This window comes from Manis pentadactyla, chromosome 9 (assembly GCF_030020395.1).
Source record: "Manis pentadactyla isolate mManPen7 chromosome 9, mManPen7.hap1, whole genome shotgun sequence".
Classification (NCBI taxonomy): domain Eukaryota; kingdom Metazoa; phylum Chordata; class Mammalia; order Pholidota; family Manidae; genus Manis; species Manis pentadactyla.
In genome coordinates, this window is record NC_080027.1 from 14,228,809 (window position 1) to 14,241,290 (window position 12,482).

A 12,482-nucleotide genomic window follows, 5' to 3' on the forward strand; every position below is an offset into this window, starting at 1 on the left:
TAAAAAACAAACAAAAGATTCCTGAGGGGATCCCAGGGGTAACAAAAAAGAGTTAACACCTTGGTTTTGGATGTTAGCACATCAGGGCACCTCAACCACACATTCTAATTCCATAAGCATCTCTCACTAACAGCCCCCAGCCTCTGGTCCCAAGCTTCCCCATCTCACTGTAGTTGACTCTGTGAGTGTGAGGTTATGCCCTCTCCTAACTCAAATAACACAACGTGCTCATTAAAAGAAAAACTCAATCTGCTGCAAGAAGAAAAGAACTAGGTTAATCAAGGTCAGGAAATCTGAGCCAGGGTCAGCTGGAATATGAGGGCACAAGGAAATCTGACTGACCTGAATCGGGGCAGCTTTTTGGGAGCCTGATGGGAGATTTCCCCCTTCCCCAGGATGGGGGCAGAGCGCACAGAGTTTCTAGTTCTACAAAAACCAGGCACTGGCAAGCTAGCCCCCTTGAGCAAATGAAAGTCTCCTTTTCTCATTCCTACCAGCTTTTCTTAGTTTCTTGAATGGGGGTATATGCTCCCTACCCGGGGGGTTCCCCCAACCAGCTAAGGAAGACCTCAGTTTCCCACTGTAAGCCAAGGAGGGAAAAGAAAAATTCAACCTCATTTGGTGAAGACCATATGCAAATGACTGACTTTTAGCTAAGTGGGGACCAGAAGTTAGAAGGCAACTGGGATTGCCTGTTCTTAATCTGCACATTGTCAGGGGCTTGAAACTGAGGTTAGCTTCTAAAAACCCCAGTCTTCCATACTAATTCCCTAAAATTCAACTGGCACAGAATTCAGGGCCAGGTTCCCTGCCTCCTCTTAGTCCTGTACTTCCTAGAGCCACTCCCTTGAACCATTCCAGATCTTGGAGGAACTGCATGCACGTTTAGTATAGTAACGGCTACAAATGTGTTTTTGCATGGGGCTGGTCACAGACCATAAGATAACAAGATACAGGAAGTGGGTTGGATAGGTAGGCCAAGTGGCTGAGAAGGGGCAGGAAGACTTCTAAAAAGCCAGTGCCCGTGGCCAGGAAGCTCAATCAGGAGGAGTCAACACAGGGGATCCAACCAAAGCCCTACAGGTAGCAGAGCCATGGACAGGTGTGCTGGGGACAGCGAAATGACCAGATTTTACACTAGGGATTCTAGAGGAGGTCCAAATGGGGTCAGTGAATCATCTGACCCCTGAAGGGAGCTGGAAAGGGACTGGAGCTGTTGAGTGCTTACTTTCTGGAGGCTGGAGGAGTTCAATTGAGTCTTGTCAATGATCTTCACAGCTACCTGAACATAAGACAAAAAAAACCCGAGATCACCTCTTTGGCCAGGCTAAACCCAGGGCTCCAATCTGCTTCGTCCTTTATATTTTCTGCCTACTTTCTGACCTGTCTCTTTTAGCACCTCTGTTTGTTCGGATCTCATTTCTACTGGACAAACAAGAGGCTGACTGTGGTAGTAGTCCCACCACCACCTGCAGGGGGATCAACAGCTGGAAATACTACCATATTTCCAGCCCCAGTCCTCACCTCTTTCCCAGTCAGGATGTGCCGGGCCAGTTTCACCTTGGCGAAGTTACCCTTGCCGATAGTCTTGAGGAGTCGATAGTTGCCAATATGGGGCTGCTCGTCAGCAGAGGTGGCTGAGTTGCGGCCCCGCAGCATGTTGGACTTACCGCTGGGCTTGGAGTCAAGGTGCCCCAGGGTGGGCTGCAGGGGGAAGCACACACATCTTTAAGTATGCTGCCTGTTCAGTTCCCACACCCTTGCCCGTATCTCTCTGCAAAAAATGCAAGAGGCTGGGGGTGTAGGTGCAAACTCCAGGGTGTGGTAGGCATGCAAAGAATCACAAGGCAGGGGGAAAAAAGGAAGATGAGAAGAGAGCCAGTCTTCACTCTCAAAGAGCACAGCACAGGTCCCAGGCCAACATTTGGTGGTTGTTGGCGCTTAGGACCCAATCTGTCCCCTCTCTGGTTCCACCGCCTGGAAGTACAACCTGCCATGAGTAACCCAACAGCGCCTGCACCTTGTGCAGAGAGCGCCTCCTACTGTTCTCCCTGTTGCCTGTTCACCTTGTGAGAAGGCTGCAATCAAAGTCGCAGGTGCAACATGATCAGAATTACTTCAGAGCACTCATCGCCACCCAACACTTCACATTTATCTTTACTATTTGTCACTTTACATTGATTTGATGTCTACCCAATGAGAATGGAAGCTCATGAAGGCAAGCATGTATCATTTATTCATTGATGCATCCCAGCACCTAGACAGACTGGATTAAGGTAGATGCTCAATTAATATTTGTGCAATGAGCAAAACTGAATGACAGGGTCTGAGCAAGGCAAAAGAGTCCTCCTTAGATACCCCAGAAAGAGGCGTCAAAGATAACAGCACTGAACAGGTGTACAAACCTAACACGAAAGGATATGGCCCAAATGAAAACATGCGTGTGTATGAAGACTTGTATGTTCTTCAAAGAGCTAAAACCTAGAGTGATCTGGCAAGTCCACTCCTGGGGACATACCCAGGAGAAATGGAACACATATCCACAGAAAAATTTGCATATTCATAATATCTCATACTCATAATAGCCAGAAAGTGGAAACAACATAAATGTTCATCAATTGATATGGAAGCAACCTAAGTGTCCATCAATAGATGAATGGATAAAGAAGATGTGGTACATACACACAACGGAGTATTATTCAGCCATAAAAAGAAAAGAAATCCTGCAATTTGCAACAACATGGATGGAGCTAGGGGGTATTATGCTCAGTGAGGTAAGCCAGGCAGAGAGACACAAATATCAAATGATTTCACTCATTTGTGGAGTATAACAACAAAGCAAAACAGAAGGAACAGAATAGCAGTGGACTCACAGACGCAGAGAACTAGTGGTTACCGAGGGGAGGGGTTGAGGAGGGTGGGCGGGGAGGGAGAAGGGAATTAAGGGGCACTAAAATTCATAATCAATCACAATATAGGTAGGTCACAGGGAAAGTAGTACAGCACGGAGAATACAGTTAATGACTGTAACATCTTACTATGCTGACAGTGACTGCAGTGGAAGGGGTGAGGAGTTGATAACATGGGTGAACGTTGAACCACTGTGTTGTATATTTGAAACCTTTATTAAGATTGTATATCAATGCTACTTCAATAAAAAAAAAAAGTCCATCAATTGATGAATGGATAAACAAACTGGAATATCCACACAGTAGGACAGCATGGGCAATAAAAATAAATGAAATACTGATACATGGTGCAACACTGATGAACTTTGAAAACATGCTAAGTGAACAACGCTGGTCACAAAGGATCACACATTGTATGATTCTCTTTATTTGAAAGGTCCAGAGACAGAAAGGAAGTTAGTCAAGAGCTAAGGTGCGTGAGGGACTTCAGGGGTGACAACTAAGAGGGGTGAGATTTCTCTCTGTGGTAATGAAAACGTTTTAATGAAGTGTTGATTGTGGTGATGGACACACATCTCTGTGCATTTACAAAAAGCCACTAAATTGCACAATTTAAAGGGGTGAATTGTATGGTGTATAACATTTCACATGTTGGTGAATTGTATCTCAGCAAACTGTTTTTAGTTTGTGTGGCTCTTGTCTACAGCCCTGAGTTACCTCTCAAAGAACACCTGAGGACACGACTCCAGAATGCCAAGGCGGAGGAGTGTGGCTGGGACCTCATCCCAGACCATCCAGAGCTGCCTTGGAAAGGTCAAGGGGACAGTTTGGAGGGGAGCAGGGGGACCAGAGGAGGGCGAGTCTAAGTTCTTCCTTTCACAGCCCCTTCTGGCTATAAGAGAAGCCCCTAAAGATCAGAGAGAAAAGAAAGACCTCGCTACCCCCTAAGGAACTGTCTAGGTTCCTTGGCAAGAAGTTTCTTCCTAACCAGATGCTTTTCCAACAGAACAACAGTAACACAAGTCAGTCTCCCTGCTACTGACTTTCCTCTTCTCCGGTGTGTCAACGGAGGACCTTTCTTTCTCTTTGTGTAGTGGCTACTAGTTGGTCTGGGGTGGGCCGTTTGACTCACATCCCAGAAGCTCATGAAGCTGGACCTTCAAGGAGAAAAGATCTCATGCATGTAGTAGACAATGGAGGCAGAGGCTCCTGACATCTCAGAAGTGTCCCTTCTAGCCCCCTTGGCCCTTCAGGGAGTGTTCACTCTGCTGTGAGTTCTCACCAACCTTCACGCTGCACAGTCCCCAAAGCCTTTGCGTTCTGTCCCCTCCTGCTCAGAGCTTCTCCTGCCCTGTTCTCCATACACCCTGCAGCTCACCTAAGCCTGGTTGGTCCTCAAACAGCATTTGTGAGGCCAGTAGATTTTCAAATATCTGCTTTTTTCCCTGCAAACAGAACTCCAGGCCTCACACCCCTTGGACAGAAGGGCATTTCTAGGCCCTGCTGGTCCCAGCATTTGGGTCAGTCTACCAAGGGGCACCCTGAGCATCCTTCAGGGTCCTGAGGCCTGGTCTCCATGGCCTCCCTCTTCTCAGCCCCATCCTGCCTACAAGTGCTGCTGGACTGCCTAGTGCCCTTCCCAGTCTGCCCAACAGGTCATGCACAGGGACAACCTTCCCTCTGCCCCAACTTCCCTGAGAGGCAGATTGGTGAAAAAGTTTCCTTGGCAACCTCTCATTCACCTGCTTCTTGTCACTCCCCTCTTTTCTGAGGATACAAAGAGAGGTAGCAGGAGCTTGGTAGTCTCCAAGTCCTCAAAACTGGGAATAGGAATTTAGTATCGACCTAAGGATGTGGGCCCTTCATTTGTCCCTCTGAAGCCAAAGCTGGGAATCCTGCTGCCCTCTCTGAGCTCCACCCTGCCCACCCGTCTTGGTGTTCCTGGCCCATGGCCTGGTCTTTGGGGCACAGCAGGACAACATCCCCAGTCAAGCTCAGCAGCACGTTGGACTTCAAGGAACACCAAAAACCACGAGAGGGGCTCTGCCATCCAACCCTCTTCCTTACTGGGGTAGCGAGGCATGCTTGAGTATGGATGCTACAGACAAATTGCCAGGGTTCAAATCCTAAATCTGCCATTTACTCAAAATGTGTGGGCTTTATTATCATCAACACCATCCTTCAGAGAGAGACTATTACAACAAAGGAGAAAGGAAACCATCCAAAAGATGATCCCACACGTGTGCCCAGAGAGGGTCTAATGGGTGCTGAGGAACTCTGTCCCACAGAACTAGCTCTACGTCCTGCTTCCCTCACTTACTAGATTTAGTTTCCTTATCTGTAAGGTGGCGATAAAACATTCCCTACTTTACGTTAGATATGTGACAGAACACACGTAAAATGCTTTATCCAATGCTCAGTAAAGAGCAATCATTATTGTTATTACCTTTAGTCCCCAAATACTACTGCCTGCGAAACCAAAATTCCCGTTGTCAATGAGACTTCCGCATCTAAGTCAAGCCCTCCTAAGCCAGCTGTAGCCTGGCTGACATGAGATATTGTGGCCTTTCCGCTGGGAAGAGGTCCAGGCTGAGCGTCAGCCACCCTCTCCTCTGGCCCCACTTGCCAGCCTGCACCAGTGCTTCTAGACTTCACATGAGGGGCGTAGAGAGGGCAGCTGTGAAGGGCTGGTTCCAAGCTGGGTGTCCAGGACAGTAAGAGAAACTTCAGCTTGTCCAGCACCCAGTGAAGCAGAGAACACAGGCACGTGCTCTTTGATCCTCTGCTCCAAAATTCACCCACGACCCTTTCAGGACACAAAGCATGCCTTCTTTCTTTTACTCCCCTTCACCTCTTCTATGTTGTGAGGTGTGTCGCAGGGTAAGTTTGGGGGAAAGGGTGAGAGAGCCATGGGAAGGAAGGTGAGGAAGGAGAGAGAGAGCACAGAGAGTCTCCAAGCAGACAATGTTTCACGGAGCAAGACACCACACGAGCTGCTTTCCTGAAGGCTGATGACGTTAGGGTTGCGGGGGAAGAGAGTTCCCTTCTGTGGCTTTGACTAGGTCCATTCAGCCTGGACGATCTCACCAACAGGATGGGGGCCTGAGGACCAGCTGCTCTTCTGGGCCAAACAGGATCTGACTAGAGTGCTGCTCCCCCTTCTGCCTCTGTCCTCCTTGCTCACAGCACTATATGGAGTACCTGACACTCCCGAGGCTCTGGCTTGCTGACATCACAACCACAGGCAGGCCCTCAAGGTCGGAGGCAGTCTGCTGAAAACAGGCCCCATGGCTCTCAGGCAGCCTCCAGAAAGAACAAGGGGGTCCTCCTACAAGGCAGTATTTGGAACCAGTGGCAGACCATGAAGGTTACTGATTCGGAAGTAGGGGTCCTAAAACAGCTTCAGGGTCCTCAACAGGAGAAGAGAATGTGGAACATAGGGATGAAAGAAAAAGAGAGCCTCATAGCCAGTGGGCCCTTCAATCTGGGATCCAGAACTCAGCCCTAGGCGTGCTGCCAGATCTGCCCGGAAGACGGCCTCCACCCGAGGCCCAGCGCTGACTCAGGTAGGCAGGGCCCCTTCCCTAATGCTGAAGGAGCCAACCAGCAGTTCTCCCCTAGAAAAGCTCATGCTTTGGTGTTCTACATCCAGGTGTCCTGAGACTTTCCCAGGGCTCGAAGGAGCCAAGCTTGGGGTGCTGACAGGCAGGCAGTCACCTCTTGGCCAGAGGCAAAGCAAGCCTGGGCACTGTGCAATGGAGGAAGAAAAGTGGCCCTTGGGCACTGACCCTGGGCGGCTGCCCCCATGCCCATCTCCCCTCACGGCAGCACCTGAGCGCCCTCCCTGTGCTCCAGCCCGTCACCAGTCCCTTCCTCACACTCTGGTTGAGCCCGCTGACCCCACCTGCACGGACTCTTCGCCTGCTACTTGCCCCCTTCCTCTCCTAGCCAATGTCTCTTCCCATGAAGAGCACTTCACTGCCTTGTGCCAGTGCCTGGCTCCATTCAGCAACTGTTTAAAAGATCCTGGTTTGGGGTGGGAGGGAGAAAACAAGAGAGGGCAACCCCAGAGCAAAAGAAGGGGAAAACATACCCGGCTGGAGAAGGGGACAAGGACTACCAGCGACTTCCATTCAGCAGAGCCCCACAGCAGAACCTGTCAGGCAGCGAGGGCAAAGTACAGAGGCCAGGAAGAGCCAGGCCCAGGGCGGGGGCTGCCGGCTCCGCCAGCCACCCTTACTCAGCCGAAGCAGGCGACACCTTCCACCACCTCCTCAGTGAAAAGGAGTGAAGCAGCCAGGCCGAGTGGCTCCTTCCTGGGAACCTGGACTGTGTCGCAACCGAAACCACCACTAGCAGAGAGAGACCAGCCTTGGCAAGGAGAGCAATGGGACAAAGGCCTGCAGCTCCTTGCTGGCCGGGGCCTAGTGGCCAGGAAATGCATACAGTTCCAGGACACTACATGAGGAGCAAGGTGGGAGGACAGGGGCAGGAGGGGAACAGGAAAGAAGGGAGACGGAGAGAGAAAGAGGCGGGTTTAGCCCAACTTCCTTCTCCCTTCCCTTCCCCCTCCCCGGAAGTGGGCTGCCCCACCCTCCCCTAGGTGCTTTGCTGGGTAGCAGCTGGGAGAGGGTGAGGCAGAGACTCACTCCAGCCAGGGCTGTCATAAAGTTCTTATCTCACCTGCAGCAGGTGGGACCTGGGTAGGGGCTCAAACTGGTGGACAGGACGCAAGGAGTATGTGTGAATCAGACATGCCCCAAACCAGCAAACCACCCAGCAAGGACAAGGGCGGGCACAGGGGTAAGGAGAAGCCAGCCATCCAACAGTGGCAGACGTATCTCCTACTTCACAAAAAGCAGCGTTTAACCTTAGAAAAATGCATATTCCACTTACATACAAAATATTATGCACATAATTTCAGGGGCTTTAGGGACCCTACGAAGCCTCTTAGAAATCTATGGGTTCTAGATTAAGAACCTTTGTCACTGATAGAGAATGAGATGTTTAATCCTAAATTTTGCCCAAAGGATGGGGAACAAACCAAATGTTCCTCGAAGTCCCTCCCAGCCCCAATTCTGGGAGTCATTCCCCAGGTTCCCACTCCCCGCCAAGTCTTCATCACCACCTCACCCCAACAAGACTGTCTTCTTTAAGAACTCTGAGGGCCTGGGGGAGCAGGGGCAGCCATCCCCACACCTTCATCCTGAAAAGTGCCTGCTGTTTAGGCCTCTGCTGACTGGGCAGTTTGGAGCCCTCCCTCATCTACGGTCTGTGTGCTGGTCACAGTCTCTCTTCTGGCTCCCAGATCCACTCTGTGTTCGTTCCACTACTCTATGCTGGAATCTAACCCAGTAAGCAACTCAAAAGATCTCATGATGGCAGGCCACAAATCCCTCTAGGGAAGGGCAAGGCCTGCTCTGTGCCCGCCCGGCACCTGAGCACAGACACCCAAGAGACAGTGCTACTCAGTGCTTGCCTTACACAGGAGCCCTGGTCAACAGAGTCCACCTTTCTGACATGATGAGCTGCTGGCATGTACTTCCTCTGTTCCCCATGCCACAGACCTCCGGGGTAGGTAGCACCCTCATTTTACAGATAAGAAATTGTAGTGCAGAGGTTAAGAGACTTGCCCAAGGTTGCACAGCCTCCCAGTGCAGAGCTGGGACTGGTGCCCAGGGTTTGGGTGCCCATGTCAGCACTCTGCTGTTCATGTTGCCCTCTACCAGCTTCTCATCAACCCTTCTTCATGCCAAATCTGCTCCGAACTACCCCACAAGAAGCTAAGTCACTGGCTCTTCCTCCAAAGACTAGAAGGAGGGGAAAGATGGAAAGACACGGGAAAGGGACAAAAGGAATGCCAGTGTCTGGTCGAGGCCAGTGGCGGAGGACTGTTGTAAAGGCCTTCCCTGGGGGGTCCTACGACAACCCCCTCCTCCCATCAGCCCTTTCCAAATCGGGCTCTGACTTCCGTGGAAGAGATGAGGGCTTATTCTGGACCTTGGGCTTAGGCTTGCCTGGGACCACCTGCCCCTTCACTCAGAAGCCAGAGCAGGATCAAGTAACTTCACTTTTCCAGTTTTCCTAGGGTTTTGCAATGTGACAGATGGATGGCCTTCTCAATCTTATTTGTGGGAGACAGTAAGTGTTTTGTAAACTGAGGAAGTACCGAGCACTGACCTCAGAGAGCCTGGGGAGAGCTGAAAAGTCATGGGCGGTGGCAGGTTGCTAGCTCTTTAACCCTTCCTCCTTCACTGCATCCAGGAGCCTTTGCATCTTTTGATCCTGAGCAACTGTCATTCTCAACTGCCAAAGTCAGTAAACCAGTGAACATTCTGGCTTGGAGAGGTCTTGTGAAGCTGTGACGCACTGACCAGTGGAGAGGCTGGGTGCGCCCTCCTAGCCCTGAAATTAACTATGAGGGCTCCCCCTGGGAGGGTATTCCCTTGATACCCTACAGCAGAAGGGAGCTAGGAATATGTCACACTGTCAGTGGGCTGCTTCCTTTTTCCAGCCAGGGCAGGCGCCTCTCCAACAAAGGAGACAGCAGAGCCTGCAACTGAAGCACAAAGCCAAAAGCAAAGTGGTCTGCCGCCCTTTAGCTCTCTGAGTTGCACGCCTCACACCAAGACAGGGGACTACACTGCAGCCTGGGCCATGAAGGGAGCAGCCTGAGGGCCTCAAAGCAGCCACAGCAGAAGCCAGCGCCTGCCTGGGAAGACCAGCAGGCAAGAACTGACCTGGAGTGGGGTCAGAACCACACTATCTCCAGCTCACTCCCCTTCATGCATGGAAGTCACACTGACGTGGCTCCCCTCAAATCTCCTGCCTTCAGAGCCACTTGAAATGCTGAGCACTCTTCAAATACAGTGAACTCTACTGAGCACCCAGGGGTTCAGAAGCTTCTAGCACCACTTCACCCCTGAGAATCTGCTGGGGGTTGGTCTCTATCTCAATCTCCAATTACTACTGCCGATTCAGCAAGCCTTTGTTAAGTGCCTACCTCTACAGCCAGGGCCCTTGCAAAGTTCAGAGAGATCTGGTTCCTGCCTTTTAGAAACGTCTAATGGGGGAAGAGCACATTACGCTCACTACAGCACCTCTGCTTACTTCGTAGGAGTCAGGAGAGCACAGCAGAGCTCTGGAGGCAGGCAGACCCAGCAGGAGCCCGCCTTGGCTCCTGGTAAGGCACTGACTGAATATGAGCAAGAGTACCTGACTAGGTCTGTTTCCTCCTTTGGGTCATGAGGGTACTAGCTTTACCCACTTCACAGGCTCAGCTTAAGAAAGAAATGAGAAAATCCAGGCCAGGGCTGATCAGCGCCTGCCTGGGGCCCAGCAAAGTCTCAACAATGCTTTCTGGAACAACCTAAGACAGGCACAGTCGCAGGGGGGCCATCAGGTGAGAAATTGGGGATCAACAGAGATGAGGCTTAGAACCTCACCCCCCCTGTTTTGAGAGAAATCTTCTGCATCCGTGGATGTTTTGTTGCCCTTGTCTAGCTTGGATTAATACTTATTCTATAGGCACAGACCTGATCATCTACATTTGCCCCCTTACAGCACTAAATTATGTTTTCTACCTTTATCTTGCATCTACCTACCACTTCAGCATTTTATTAAAAATAATAATAATAATATGGGAGAAATGTGGGATTCACATATAAATCAAGTATAAAAATCAAACGAATAATCATATGACTTGATTGTTTATAGTTCATGATGTGTGATCAAAACTGAAAGTTTCTGTGATGACTGCCCTTGCACTGTTCACCATGTAAGAACTTATTCACTATGTAAGAACTTTTTCACCATGTAAGAACCTGTTCGTTATGCTTCAGAAGATTGGAGACTATTGAGAATTAGGCTTGGGGTTGATTAATGATTGTGCATTGAGTCCCCTATACAGAATTTTATTGTTGTTAACAACCATTTGATCAATAAATATGAGATGCCCTCTCAAAAAAAAAAAAAAACAATAACTATTGATGTACAATATTGGGGAAAGTACAGAAAATATAAAGCATGAAACTATAAAAAAAACAAAACAAAACAATGCTTTCTATGACCTCTCTTCACTCCCAGGTAGGAAGGTTTTTCCATCTCAAGGGCTTCTCTGGACCCTGAGAAGAGCTATAATCCCTAAGAACCTCACCACAAGTACCAGTGTAGCAAAGGTGTTATTCCTTCTAGAACAAGGAAAAGTCAAATTTCAACCATGGCTGGGCTGCAGGCAAAAAGGACCCTCTTTCCTAACACAAAGCCCCTCCTGCCAAGAGGAGTGGGTGAATGAGAAAACAGCCCCACCCCTGACCTCTGTATAGCCGAGGTGTGCTGACTCTTCCCTTCCTCATTGGTTCCTTAACTCCATCCTTCCAGAGAAGGTCCAAGAAACAGCCGGCATACCAGTACCACATGGTGCCAAGGGCTTGGGGAAGCTCATGCTGCCAGCCTTGCACTCCATTCAGCTTCTCCCATACCAGTGGGTTACTGTAACCATGGATACCAACAAGTTCCTCCATATCACAGGAGAGCCAGCCTGCCAGCAGCCCAGGGCTCTGGGGGAGGCAGAAGGCAGCCTGCAGCAGAAAGGTTTGGCTCACTTTACAGAGGACTGTAGGGAGCTGACAGAGCCCAGCCAGCACAGCCAAGGGGCCCGGGCCTAGCAGTTTATGTTGTCAGCATACTGGCTGGCTGTCTATAGTGCAGTGGAGGAGGGCATCACTCTGGAATTAGACCTGAGGTGGGACCCAGGTAGGGAACGAGTAGGAACTGTGGTACACAGATAAACACACACCAAAAGTAAAACTCCAGCTATCATATAATGCCTTCTTTTAGGTAGTCAGGTAAGTAAAGCCCCTTCTCCCTTGTTTATCCCCAGCCCTTTTATTCTAAGTATCATCTGGACACCTCAGCGGAGGGCCACCTCTGCCTTCTCTGGACTCTCACAGCATCTGTTCATCGTTCCTGTCTCCACCCCTTAACCCCCTCCAAGCTCTGAGAGGTCAGGGACAGCGTCCTGCTCCGACAGTGGATCTGTATGCCCCCCATGCCTGACAGTGCCTGCACCTAGCTGGCCCATGTTAAAACTCCTTACAGAAACAAATGCGGAACAACGTTTTGACTCTTAAAAAGTCACCCTCCCACTCCCCAGCCCAAGAAATAAGACAAGAGCAAAAGAAGATCAAAACCTCTTGTCATGAGACCCATCTTCCCTCTTCCAAGGCATTTCTGCTACCCTCTGAAGTGACAGCCACAATGCTTACAGTCAGGTCAGAAGTGTTCAATAGGTACTGAGCAAATAACTGTGTGTGGATGAGTAAGGACACTTGTGGGGGTGTCTTCATGGCAGTCTCTGGGATCCCCACCAGTAACCCACACCAGTGTACTCTGCAGGCAACATCAAAGTGGGCAGTGGGCCATGCAGGAATCCACTCTCCCATGGATGGATGACATCTATGGAGCATTAGTTTCACTAACAAGCTTTCTCAGGTGGTGATAAGGCCCCGTGATCTCTCCTGACACAAAGCTTGAGGCAAAGGTTCACCAAGGTGAACTGGAGATAGGCTCAGA

General features: G+C 50.0%; 1 protein-coding gene across 11 annotated transcripts in view; it reads right to left on the reverse strand.

The window, feature by feature from the left end:
- MARK2 (microtubule affinity regulating kinase 2) overlaps positions 1–12,482 on the reverse strand; it is a 57,505-nt gene that overhangs the window by 15,495 nt on the left and 29,528 nt on the right. For 9 of the 11 annotated variants that reach the window (XM_036926646.2, XM_036926636.2, XM_036926604.2 and 6 more), the window contains exons 2-3: positions 1,525–1,704; positions 1,229–1,282 (exon numbers count right to left, since the gene is read on the reverse strand). In XM_036926646.2, the coding sequence (XP_036782541.2) occupies positions 1,229–1,282; positions 1,525–1,704 (234 nt within the window). Of the gene's footprint in view, positions 1–1,228; positions 1,283–1,524; positions 1,705–7,002; positions 7,399–12,482 lie in introns of those variants that run through there. The other 2 variants (XM_036926621.2, XM_036926665.2) reach the window with 2 other exon arrangements.